Genomic DNA, 13,957 nt, shown 5'->3' on the forward strand with positions numbered 1-13,957 from the left:
AAATCATCGTGCTGATAACGTGTAATAAAATAAAGAGAGGCGGAGAGAATAAAGAACAAAGAAAATATGAAAGTAATAAAGAATGTACTTTATTGATCAAAGGGATGATTTACAATGCTTCATCAGAGTCTTTATTTATAGGCATAAGAAGTATAAAAGAAGTAGATATCTAATTCTAATAACTATTAGAATTTAAAGTACATCAAAACTTTATCTTGATCATGATGGACATCCACTTAATAAGATATTCATAACAAAAACTTCTTTATACTTTATTTTTGGCATAATTTTATCATTCTACTTTTATAATATCATTAGTCGGTCTAAATATTTAACATTTTTAACTATTTCAACCAAACTGCTTACATCAATTTTTTTAAGAACACTATTCCAACAAAAAAAATTATTTATCATGATGAGTTCGAATGAATGTTTTAAGAAAAATAATCTATATAAAAAATTTTAATGTTATTTTTATTGTTATATGACTACCAAGTGATTTTTGTTTTTAATTTCAAAATGTCACGCTAATAAATTTGATAGAAGAATTTTAATTGTAGTAAAAATTGGACTAAAATTTCTAAATCTAAAAAGTAAATTAAAGGTCTAAATTTCTAAAAATAAAAAGTAAGATTAGACCTTCAAATTTATAATTTATAATTTAACACAAACAAATAATCAACCTAGTTATTATAATATAAGAATCAACATCAGTTAATTAATTAAGCCTAGTCAAATCGTAGAAATATTGAATCTTTTGAAGTTTCCTCCAATAAAAGATGATTGGGTATGAAAGAAATTTAAAGGATAGGAAGTAAGCAAAATAGTTGGGGAAGGCATCGAGAGGTTAGGGGGAAAGGGGTTGTAGGTGAATGAGAAACTCTTTTAATCTACTAATTTTTTTATAAATATTTTAGTAGATTAAACGAATTTTAATCCCACAAATCTGTGGTTTTTTGTAGAGAGATACTTGTAGCTAATAAAATTATGACATGAGTGAAAATTCAGGGCTTTAATGGTAAAAACAATAAATTATGGACTTATTTAACTACAAAATAAATTGTTTAAAACATACCATAATAGTTTGAGGATTCCCCCTTCGGGCAAAAGTCATTAGAGAAAAAAATCAGTGTCTTTGTCTGCGAATTAAATATTTAATAGGATGCTTACCAAAAGGAAAATGTCAGAGCCGACATAAAAGCAATTTATGTAAAATATTTAACAACTGAGTTTGACCGGCGGCTTGCTACACAACCTAAACTATTGCCTAACTGCATACAAAAATCTAAAATAATACATGGACTTCCCTAAGGCGAACGATTGATTATAAATACACAAAGATCACGAGGTCGGAAAAAAAAACAGCAGAACCCAGGGGGCGCCTTATAAAAAAAAGTTGTAGCAGGCAGGCAGGTAGGCTCACTCAGATGTCTAAGTCAAGGTATGCTAGATCTTACTTTGTGTTTCTCCAATACTGTAGAGTATAAACATGTTGTATTGTTACCATTCTATGTGTGAGATGTTGTAGGTTGGAAGGTAAGGTAGCTCTTATCACTGGTGCCGCCAGCGGGATTGGTGAGGAGACGGTGAGGTTATTTGTGGAACATGGGGCTTTTGTTATCATTGCTGATGTCCAAGATGATCTCGGGAACAAAGTCGCGGCATCCATCGGCCTAGACAAGGTTAGTTACTGTCACTGTGACGTAAGAGACGAGAAGCAGGTAGAGGCAACAGTGAGTTACGCGGTGGAGAAATATGGAAGGCTGGACATTTTGTTCAGCAATGCTGGTGTCTATGGACCGTTACCTGGGATCTTGGAACTTGACGTTAATGGCTTCGACAACACCATGGCCACAAATGTTCGAGGTGTTGCAGCCACGATCAAGCATGCCGCTCGTGCTATGGTGGCTAAAAACATACGCGGATCCATCATATGCACTGCGAGTGTAGCATCTTGTGTAGGAGGAATCGCAACGATTGGTTATACGACATCGAAACATGCTGTTGTAGGACTTGTTCGAGGAGCATGTAGTGAGCTAGGGGGTTACGGGATCAGAGTAAATTGCGTTTCTCCATTTGGAGTGGCCACGCCTCTTGCTTGTAAAATTTTCGATATGGAACCAAGTGAAGTAGAGGCCAATACTTGTTCCAGGAGCAACTTGAAAGGTATTGTGTTGAAGGCTAGACACATTTCGGAGGCTGCATTGTTTCTTGCTTCTGATGAATCCGTTTACATCAGTGGCCAAAACTTGGCAGTTGATGGAGGCTTTTCAGTGGTTAATTACAGTTTTCCAGAAGTTCATAACTAATGCTAGTCATCACTGTTAGAACGCAATATTTAATAAAGATTGGCCATTAATTCGGCTCCTATTTAAAACTTTATCAGCCAAGTTCGACCGGCACATTGCATGTGCATTTTCCTTGTAATCTGCAAACACACACACACACGGGGACATATCTATATGTTATATATATATATTATATTCACAAATCCATCAGTCTTGTCTGCCAAAATCTCAATTGTTTCCTGAAACTTTTTTTATTGTTTAAGTAAAAGAATGAAATAACCTTCCTTGAATGTGGGAGGGTTGAAGTATAGAAGCATGGAGCTAGCAAATTGGGTCAATAAGCCACAGTTCTATACCACTAATGATGATTAAAAAACTTGAAGCTGAAGCCAAGAAGACTGGCACATTAATTCAACAACAACTACAATATAACAATATTGTTTCAACCAGATCAGATCGAGAATCAGTACGGATTGGTTGAGCCGAGTAAAAAAACCAATTGAATCAAAATTATTTATTTTAATTTTTAATAAATTTTTAATCGGATCGATCGGAGTAGCAAGCCAATGAACATCGACCCAATTTAAAAAATATTAAAATATACATTGAACAACTACCAAAAAAACAAATGCTATTTATTCAAGGTTAGAAAACAGCCAATAAAACATTAACAACGGGTTTGGTTCACTAAAATAGAATGAAATTGTATTCTATGAGAATGAAATATTATTATGCGGGAATGGAACAGAGCTTCAATAAAATATAATAAGCATAATAATTGAATTGAATAGACATTGCTTGGTTGGTAAAATAATATTACCAAATAGGTAATAAATAGTTTGAAAGTAACAATTATACCCTTATATTAAAAAATTTAGGGTAAAGCCCTAACAACAACGTGATTAGCACGATTCAAACCTAGGTTATACTTGGGACGATGAACACCTTGTTCATCAAGCCAACACATGAGGTTCACATTATTAAAATATTTTTATAACTATAATATAAATGATATAAAATATAATAATTTTTAGGGTAAACTACTAAAATAGTCACTTTTGTTTGTCTAGCCTTTAATTATCGTTAACGATGTAACAATAAGCTGACGTGGCACTTTAAATCATCATTTCAAACAAAACTTTTAGGTTAAATTATACAATTGGCCCCTATATTTTTTCCGTTTTGAGCAATTTGATTTTTTTATGTTCTTTTAACCTTTTTTTTTTATTTTTTTTCCATTCTCTTCCATTTCTCCCTTATTTTCCTCCCTTCTACATTTCTTTTAACGTAGTTTTTCTATGTTTTCTATTTTTTAAAACTTTTTTATACTTATGGAAAAAAAAAGGCGAAAGCTGAAACCAAAATAAAACTTGTTTCGCATATTCTCACCCCACAATTACAAACCCTCATCATCCATCAATGCTTTAACGAATCAAGTTGGGCCTCTCAATGACTTAGTCTACAAGCTCGTCTCACTCGAAGAGCTCGTCTCACTCGAAGACCTCGTCAGTCGTGACTTATGGCAATCTACTCTCAACAAAGTTTCCCAAGCCCATTCCCTCAACCTCCTAAACAACCCCCACAACCACCTTATCTACCTTACTTGCAACATTCTCATCCTCTTGAAACTATCTTGTTTCACGGATTCTTCAAACGAGCTCTACACTCTCAATGAGTAAAATGACCACCATACGAAACTACCCTCAATTTTACCCAAACTAGTTTGGTTCCATGCTTCTTTCTCTCTTCAGTTCATCTATTGTAACACCCCCTACCCATATCCGTCGCCGGAATAGGATACGAGGTATTACCAGATTTTACTGAATAAATTTTTTTTAACTCAATATAACCCGTTTATAAATATCTACTCTTCCCTAAAATTTTAAAACCGAGACCAATCCAACACAACCAAGCCATTTCAAAATATTTTCAAGATAGATTTACCGTATTCATAAGATAATCTTATCACATACCAAAACCAAAATTTGTTAGCCATATTAATGGCTAACCGTACATTCATTCCACATTAACATCTACTTTACTAGCTTATACATGCCATTGATTTCCAAAATAAGTTTCTTTATGTACCGAGATCTTGAGGTTGATAGTGTGATGTGTCTCTGACCAAATCCAACCTCCAAGCTCTTAACTCTACAAACAGGGGAAAAAGAAACAGGGTAAGCACTTTGTGCTTAGTAAGCTCATGTAACAGGAATTATACTTACCTAATATTTTTTTTATACAATGCAATAAACATTCATACATCCATTCAATACATTATTCCCCTATCATGCACAAACTCAACATTCAAATTAGTCCAATAATTTCCATGTATCAATAATTTATACCATGATTGATGAGCTCATCAATTCCATGATTTCCATTTCCTTGTTATTTTTCCATATTTATCCCGTTAAACTACTTGGAATTTCGATGGATTTTCAGGGGTACACCTAAGTGTACAAATCCGGGTCCGTCAATTCATATTCATGTGCGCACATTTCCATTTCAGATAGCACACTCCCGCGAACCTCATCCTTACAGCGGGATTACCAGTCCAGGCTAAATCCCCTGTAATATAAACTCATAGAGTATTGTCGGGATTACCAGTCCAGGCTAAATCCCCTGCAACGACAATTACTCTAATGAGCTTGGATTTGAATTACCAGTCCAGGCTAAATTCAGACCCTAATTTGGATTACCCGTCCGGGCTAAATCTATTTTCCACATATTCTTCGGGAGGGCTATATCAGGATAGGATCACCCGTCCGGGCTAGATCCTTTTTACCGTCAATTCTTTTTCAGAGATCCATCGAATTTTCCTTCCATTCAACTGGGATTTATTTTTTCTTTTCATCAAGAATATCAATACTTCATCAATTATCATACAATAAACATCCAACTCATTTTCACATCAATAACAAACATTTTAAGCATTTAAGAATATAATTCAAGTTACACGAACTTACCTCGATACTTGTTCGTAAACAAAAAAATCTACTAATCCCGAACTTTTTCTTTTCCTCGATCTAGCTTCGTATTTGAACTTTCTGGATCTAAATAAATAAATTTAATCATTAATCTAATACATTTCATGTTCATGTGTAAGATTCTCTATAATTCCATTATTATTTATAGTGCATTCAAAGCTGTCTTACTTAGTCACAGTCACTAAATTATTTATATCTTGAGATACGGAACTCCAAATTAAGATCCGTTAATTTTTCCTGAAACTAGACTCGCATATCTTCTTACCATAAAATTTTCAGAATTTTTGGTGTAGCCAATAAGTACAGTTTATTATTTAAAGTTTCCCCTGTTTCATTGTTTGACAGTTCCGACCCCTCTTCACTATAAATTAATTATCTCATTGTACAGAATTCAGATGATGTTTCCACTTGTTTCTTCTAGAAATAGACTCATTAAGGATTCTAACCATATAAATTATAACTCATAATCATTTTTGTACAATTTTTAATGATTTTCCAAAGTCAGAACAGGGGAACCCGAATTCATTCTGACCTTGTATCACAAAATCTATTATATCTCATGATTTACAATTCCATTGATTAAACCATTTCTTCTATGAGAAACTAGACTCAATAAGATTTAATTTCATATTTTATTCATCCTCTAATTCGATCTCTACAATTTTTGGTGATTTTTCAAAATTGGACTACTGTTGCTGTCCAAAACTGTTTTAATGTATGATATTAATTACCATTTTTCCCTAAACTTTCAATAAATGATAATTTCATCCCTGCTCAATTAACCTCTCAATTGAGCTGATTTTTCTCAATTAACACTTTATCCCATCACTTTAAACTACTTTATAACCTTTGGAAATCAGAATTTTAGCACTATACTTTAATTCCAAACATTTTCACAATTAGGTCCTATAAATCAATTTCTATTGAAATTACCTAATAAAATCATTTCATAAACAAATTAAAGCTTCACTTTCATGCTATTTCATCATGAAATTACAGCACTCAACCATAGTGACTTTCAATTTCATCCATGAAATCAAAAACTAATGAATTTAGTAATAGGACCTAGTTGTAAAAGTCTTAGAAACACAAAAATTATAAGAAAAATGCAAGGATTAACTCACTTGGTGCAAAAATTATGAAAAACCAGCTTGAAGAAACCCTTGGGACGTTTTTGGCTGATGAGAATGCAGAAAATATGAAGAGAATTCTAGATATTCCACTTTAGTCCTAACTTTTAAAGTAATTTTTGCAATATTCCAATTTTACCCTTAATTCTTCAATTCTCCTGATTTTTCTCAACATATGCCGCCCAAAATATCTTCTTTTGGGATTATTTGCAATTTATGTCCCTCCTCATTTAACAATTGAGCTATTTAATCCTTCTAGTAACTTTTACACCTTTTCAATTTAGTCCTTTTTACGTAATTGACTATCCAAACATTAAAATTTTCTAACGAAATTTTTATACCATATTACTAATATTTCATAATTATTTATAAAATTATTTTTGACTCGGTTTTACGAGATCAAGGTCTCGATACCTTATTTTTACCCAATTTCTTCAATAATTTCTTTTTCTAACTAACCACTAAATCGGTAAAATTTTACTATCGATATTTTCATACGATTTTCATATCATATCAATATTCATGCAAAAATATTAAAATAAATTTATCTTTAAATCGGATTTGTGGTTACGAAACCACTATTCCGATAACTTTGAATTTGGGCCATTACATCTATGCTCAGCTTCCAATCAAGCTTGCTTGGGAATATCCAAGAAGGTTTAGATCAATTTTATCATTTGCTTAAAGATAATTCAATTTATGCTTAGATTTGATTAAAGATATGATTTTTTTTTATATTGATTAGTTAGATCCGATTTTAGTTTCAAAATTAGGTTATACTCAAATCGGGATTTGGTTAAAAATTATTTATATTTGGTTTTGATTGAAATTCAATTTAGGAATCATGCGAAAGAAATAATAATTTGGTTTATTTGGTGGGCAAAGATTATATTTATGCAATAAAGAATATGAGACTAGTTTTAAAGAAAAACTAAAAGGAAAATAAAGAAAAAATTTGATCAAAAAAAATAAAAATATAGGGACTAGTTTTAACAAATGGAAAGCATAGAAAAACTACGTTAAAAAATAGGGAAGGGAGGAAAACAGAGAAAGAAGCGGAAGAGAATGGAAAAAAAAGAAAGTTAAAAGAACATAAAAGAAAAAAAATTAAATTGCTTAAAACGAAAAAATATAGGGACCAATTTTATAATTTAACCTAAAATTTTCGTTTGAAATGACAATTTAACGTGCCACGTCAGCTTATTGTTATACCGTTAATGACCATTAATGGCTTAATGGCTAAAATGTTACAACATGATAAAGTAAGTGACTAAAATGTAACATTTCAAATATAAATGACTAAAATTGTAACACCCCTTACCCGTATTCAATACCGGAATAGGGTACGAGGCATTACCAAAACACATGCACTTGTAAACGTATTTAACCGAGTTATAAAATTTCATCTAAATTAAAACTTTCAAAATAATTAACATGCTCCTATAACTTTCACAATATATCCTCAAAATGTTATAATCATAATAATTAGGGCTTACGAGACCCGATACATACTCATGCAATTCAATGCTTCATTTCCATTTCCTTCAATTCGCAATTTCTCATGCTCACGATTTAGATCATATCACTACCAATTTCCATTTAATTCACGTACAATTCAATGACATCAAGTTCAACACTAATACGTATTTACCATTTAACTCAATGTTTATTGATTATACCATTCAATAACACATTTATGAAATTCTCAATTTTGCAATGAAAATATCACTTTAGCTTGAATAACAACATCGTCCTGATATAAATACACTACCACTTATCCATTTACTTTAATTCTTTTGGGTCCTTTTGTCACTTACCATCCTTAATCAAATTAGGGAACGGTTACGGAAAATTGAGTACTTCACTTTCACTTTGCCATAGTATAACTATGGTCTTACGTATGATCACTTATCACTTGTCCCTGATCAGATAAGTGTAGCTAGGCTACCACTTATCACTTTGTCACTTGATCAGATAAGTGTAGCTAAGGCTATCACTTATCACTTTCTCACTTGATTAGATAAGTGTAGCTAAGGCTAACACTTATCACTTTGTCACTTGATCAGATAAGTATAGCACTTATCACTTTTTCACTTGATCAGATAAGTGTAGCTAAAGCTACCACTTATCACTTTGTCTCTTGATCAAATAAGTGTAGCACTTATCACTTTTTCACTTGATCAGATAAGTGTAGCTAAAGTTACCACTTATCACTTTATCTCTTGATCAGAAGTACTCAAATCCGGCATTCCGCTTAATTTGATCATTTATTCGATTTTTTTCACATTTTTATTTTATTCTCATTTCAAAAATGAATACATTTCATCATACATTATATAATTCATGAAATTAACATTTAATCATTAAATTTCAGCCATATGAACTTATTATTTCATTATCTTTCCACACTTGTTTCTATGCACATCACACAAGATATAAGCATATCTTTCAACCATAGTTGCAAGCTAGTGTATTTAAACATGACTCTTTTTGGAACTAACCACACGATAAACCATTTCAATGCATAACTTATAAATTTAACGTGGCATAATCTAGCCACTACTTGGCCAAATTCTAAGCATATACACCAAATATGTTAGTCAAATACACTTATAGCATAAGCATTATAAGCATGGATGAGCACAACATTTATTCATGTATCAGGCTTACCAACATGTGTTAATTCATAAACCATTCATGACATTATTTCATGCCAAATCATATACCGAATATACCATACACACATACTATGAAACTTTTATTTTCACACATGAGCTTAAACCATGACCAATAATACACAAATATAAGCATCATTTCTATTTCATCGTTTATCAATTAAAATCAAGCATATGACCAATTATACACAAATCATTCATATATTTCCCAATTTTCCTCCTCCTCTCCATTCCACATCCTTAATGTGTATAACACACTTAAACAACATTAGCTATAATTTCACTATTCACTCACATGTATATTCAAAACTGTTTATCCGAGTCAGACTTACTAAATTATTTTTATCCGGAACTACAGAGCTCCAAATTAAGATCCGTTAATTTTCCCTGAAACTAGACTCACATATCTTCATACCATAAAATTTTCAGAATTTTTGGTTCAGCCAAATAGTACAGTTTATTCTTTAAATTTTCTCTTGTTTCGCTGTCTGACAGTTCCGACCACTATTAACTAAAAATTAATTATCTCATTTTACAGAATTTGGATGATGTTTTTGTTTGTTTCTTCTAAAAATAGACTCATTAATGATTCTAACCATATAAATTATAACTCATAATAATTTTTGTACAATTTTTAATGATTTTCTAAAGTCAGAACAGAGGAACTCGAATTCATTCTGACCTTGTCTCACAAAATCTATTATATCTCATAATTTACAATTTCATTGCTCACACCGTTTCTTTTATAAGAAACTAGACTCAATAAGATTTAGTTTCATATTTTATTCATCCTCTAATTCAATCTCTACAATTTTTGGTGATTTTTCAAAATTACACTACTGCTGTTGTCCAAAACTGCTTTAGTGCAAAATGTTGATTTCCATTTTACCCCAAATTTCACAGTTTATACAATTCGGTCCTTTATCAATTAACCCCTCAATTAATATAATTTTCTCAATTAATACTTTTCCTAGACATTATAAGTTGTTACACAACTATTGAAATTCAGAATTTCCACATATAACACTATCTTCAAACTCTTTTACTATTAGGCCCCAAACATTCACTTTCTATTCAATTCTTTCAATAAAATCAGCATATGAACAATTTAAAGCTCTAATTTCATGATAAATCATCATATAATTCCAGCACATATTCATATCAACTTTCAACTTCTTTCATAAAATCAAAAACTAATGAATTTAACAAGTGGGCCTAATTGTAAAAGTCATAAAAATACAAAAATTTCAAGAAATAGTCAAGAATTGAACTTACTTGTAATAAAAATATGAAGAACCAGCTTGAAGAAGCCCTTCCATGGTGTTTTAGCTGATGAGAATTCAGAAAAATGAAGAGAAATCTAGATAATTCCTCTTTGGTCCTAACTTTATTAAGCAAATTTTGCAATATTCCAATTTTGCCCTTAATCCTTCTTACTTTCTTGCTGATTTCATGCCTTTGCCGTCCAGCCCAAATATACCTTGGGTCTATTTACCTTTTAACCCCTCTTCCTTTTATCATTTAAGCTATTTAATCATTTTCCAAAATTTTGCATTTGTTACAATTTAGTCCTTTTTGTTCAATTAATTATCGGAACTTTAAAATTTCTTAACGAAACTTTAATACTAACTTTTTAACACTCCATAAATATTTATAAAAATATTTATGGCTCGGTTTAAAATCTCTGAGGTCTTGATACCTCATTTCGATTCTAATTATTTTAATATTTATTTCTAGTGCACTATTCACTATTTCAAAAATTTTCCTAACTTCACATTTAACTTACTAAATTAATAATATTTTCTACCCATTTTTCGAATTTAGTGATCTCAAATCACCGTTCCGACACCTCTGAAAATTCAGGCCATTACATTTTTTTTTTCTCGTCGGATTTGTGGTCCCGAAACCACTGTTCCGACTAGGCCTAAAATCGGGCTATTACAAAAATATAACTTGAAGCAAACAAAATTGACTATTTTAATAAGTTATTTGTTTAATGAATCTAAAATATTACTAAAAAAAGGATTAATATTATGCATAGACCTGTGTAATACAGGCTTCAAAAGCTTTTATTTTATTTTGGATTGTGATTATTTAATTTGATATATTTTTGTTGGTCTTAAAATTGATATTTTTATCTTTATTAAAGGGAAATAATGAATTAAAAAAATTTAATTCGATTAAGAGCTTGTTTAGCAATACTTTTGAAAAATGTGGTGAAAAAGTACTTTTGAGAAATATTTTTGAAAAGTTTGTTTTAAGATTTGAGTGTTTAGCATTCTGTCAAAAAGTACTTTTGAAAAATAATGTTTAAATTAGTTAATATTATTATATTTTAGTAATAATATAAAAAAATTAATTTATTATAACTTCTTGTCAATATTTTAATATATAAATTTTAAATTTTAAATATTTTTAAACAATAAATATCAATTGTTTATAAAATTTAATTAGAATATATAAACTATATTTTAAATATTTAAATATAATTATTAAATATTTGTAATTAGATATTAACACATTTGTCTTATTTTAAAAAATAATTTTTTATTTTTAATTAATGATTTTAACACATTTATAATTAAACACCAAGAAGAAAAGAAAGAAAAGAACTATGTTATTAGAGGAGTGAAAATGTAATTAAACACCAAAAGTACTTTTGGGAGAGGAAAAATATTTTTCCTTTTTCAAAACACTTTTGAAAAGCTAAAAGAATTCAACTAAAAATAATTTGCTTAACACAGCTTTTCTTCATCAGTGTTTTCAAGCCAAAAGTGTTTTTTTAAGCACTATTAATCAAGCCATAAGTCATGTTAAGCCAATTATGGTCCAAGTCAATTATGGTCCAATTCGATTATTTTATATTATAATCAATTCAGTTACCCGAATGCTCATCCAAACACAAAAGGCCCGTTAAAGCTTATTGCAGAATAAGCTGGGCATGAAAAAACATAATAGTAACATTAGAGCAATCTGATTTGGATGTTGCTTAAAGCCTTGGACTCCAATCCGATAGTGGTGAAAGTTGAAACTCAGGATGATATAAACTAGAATGTGAAGGAAAACTTCAACTCCATCCATTTTCCCACTCTTCATACTCATCATAAACAGACAGAAGAAATACACTTTAAGGTCTCATTTTCCTACAGGTAAACCATTTCATAAATAACACCAGAAGGTACCATTTATCTACTGTTTCCATATCCTCCACCAAAGCAAATGATGCTTCACATTCATCACAAGTTCTAGCTTGAAATATTTCTTTCGATAAACCTAATGAAAACAAATTCTATAATGGTATGGAGTTGAGAGAGCAAATTAACAAGCCAGTAAAAAAGACTCGGGCAACAGACAATAAGTATTTTCTTTGACTAAACCCCATTGATGTTCCATAATTCCATTGGTATTCTGGCCCTAGGCAACAGACAATAAGTGCTTGTTTTTCTCTGACTTCATTTTCAACATACCAGACTTGTGCAACTCGGCCATCTACTTAGCATATTTGCTCAGAGTTCCAGCCCCCTCAACATCATAATGCTGCTAAACCCCATAACATACATGGCACGTATAGCAAACAACGGCTTTGGTCAGAAATAGCAAGCATTCTAGTGCAATCGTTACACTTTACCATCGTTAAACATTCAAATAATACCCAACAAAGGTAGGAGATATAGATAAAATGATTCACGGTGCTTGGAAATATCCAAATTCACCAATCCACCGAGCCCAAAATAACATAAATAAAGCATATACAAAGGTCATCAGCCAAACAAAAACAAGTAGAAAAACCCATAATTCAATTCAAATTGGTAAGCAGAAGTCGAAAATCATATCTAAAGTATCATAACATTAGAAATAAATAAAAAAGGTCCAAATATTATGAATATGAATGCTACTCATACTGATAAAAATGAACTATTGATTCGGTTTTTTTTTACAGAAGGTGGAGCCGGACGCTACTCAGTCTCCACCAGCCTTCTGGTAAACGTAAGTGAGCCCACACTTACCACAATAGTGCCTATCAAAATGATTAGCCATGAAAGTCCCGGCCCCACACTCCGCATTAGGACACTCTTTCCTCAGCCTCTGAACCTTCCCGGACTCATCCACCTTGTAGAACTGGAGCACTGCGAGCTTGACCTTCTTCTTCTTGTGCTTGATCTTCTTGGGTTTGGTGTAGGTCTTCTTCTTCCTCTTCTTGGCGCCGCCCCTGAGACGGAGGACGAGGTGGAGAGTGGATTCCTTCTGGATGTTGTAGTCGGCTAAGGTGCGGCCGTCTTCGAGCTGCTTCCCGGCGAAGATAAGGCGCTGTTGGTCGGGTGGGATGCCCTCCTTGTCTTGGATCTTGGCCTTGACGTTGTCGATTGTATCGGAGGACTCAACCTCTAAGGTTATGGTCTTCCCCGTCAGGGTTTTGACGAAGATCTGCATCTTGATGTGGAGGTGACGATGCAGAGAATTGGGGCGGGGGGTCGGCTAGGGTTTCAAAATGGGAGATGACTGAGGATGTGAAATGTGGGATTAGGGTTTTGTTAGAGGGTTGGGATGTGAGATTGAAAGTACGTAATTGCCCCTGCTCTTTCTAGGGTTTTGGGCTTTTTGTGGACTACTAATTGACTCAATTTATCATGTGAAAATAATTCGGTAAGAAAACGTACATATAATGCTTGATATTGAGTCAAATTGATTCCACACAAAAAAATTTAAAATAATTTTTTTTTTAAAAAAACTCCCTTAAATTTCTAAAAATAATCTTAAATAACCCATACCCAAGTTATCTTTATCCAATACCAAATTTTAAGATCTTTTTAGAGTTTTACAAAATTTTATTTTTTAGACTTTCTTTTTGACATTTTGATCATTTTAAGGATTTC

At 31.7% G+C, this 13,957-nt stretch overlaps 2 protein-coding genes across 2 annotated transcripts; one reads left to right on the forward strand and one right to left on the reverse strand.

The window, feature by feature from the left end:
• Nucleotides 1-814: 814 nt before the first annotated feature.
• LOC107954386 (short-chain dehydrogenase reductase 3b) lies at nt 815-2,382 on the forward strand. The gene is made up of 2 exons (XM_016889928.2): nt 815-1,441; nt 1,529-2,382. The coding sequence occupies exons 1-2, from the start codon at nt 1,428-1,430 to the stop codon at nt 2,307-2,309; spliced, it is 795 nt and encodes a 264-aa protein (XP_016745417.1). The 5' UTR covers nt 815-1,427; the 3' UTR covers nt 2,310-2,382.
• A 10,481-nt stretch (nt 2,383-12,863) lies between these two features.
• Nucleotides 12,864-13,661, reverse strand: LOC121219086 (ubiquitin-40S ribosomal protein S27a). The gene has a single exon (XM_041096666.1). It carries the CDS (start codon nt 13,512-13,514, stop codon nt 13,044-13,046), a length of 471 nt encoding a protein of 156 aa, XP_040952600.1. The 5' UTR covers nt 13,515-13,661; the 3' UTR covers nt 12,864-13,043.
• Nucleotides 13,662-13,957: the final 296 nt, after the last annotated feature.

The sequence above is a fragment of the Gossypium hirsutum genome, chromosome D07, assembly GCF_007990345.1.
Source record: "Gossypium hirsutum isolate 1008001.06 chromosome D07, Gossypium_hirsutum_v2.1, whole genome shotgun sequence".
NCBI lineage: Eukaryota > Viridiplantae > Streptophyta > Magnoliopsida > Malvales > Malvaceae > Gossypium > Gossypium hirsutum.

Coding starts and splice junctions, on each gene's coding strand:
- LOC121219086 (XM_041096666.1), bottom strand. CDS start 13,514: ATGCAGATCTTCGTCAAAACCCTGACGGGGAAGACCATAACCTTAGAG.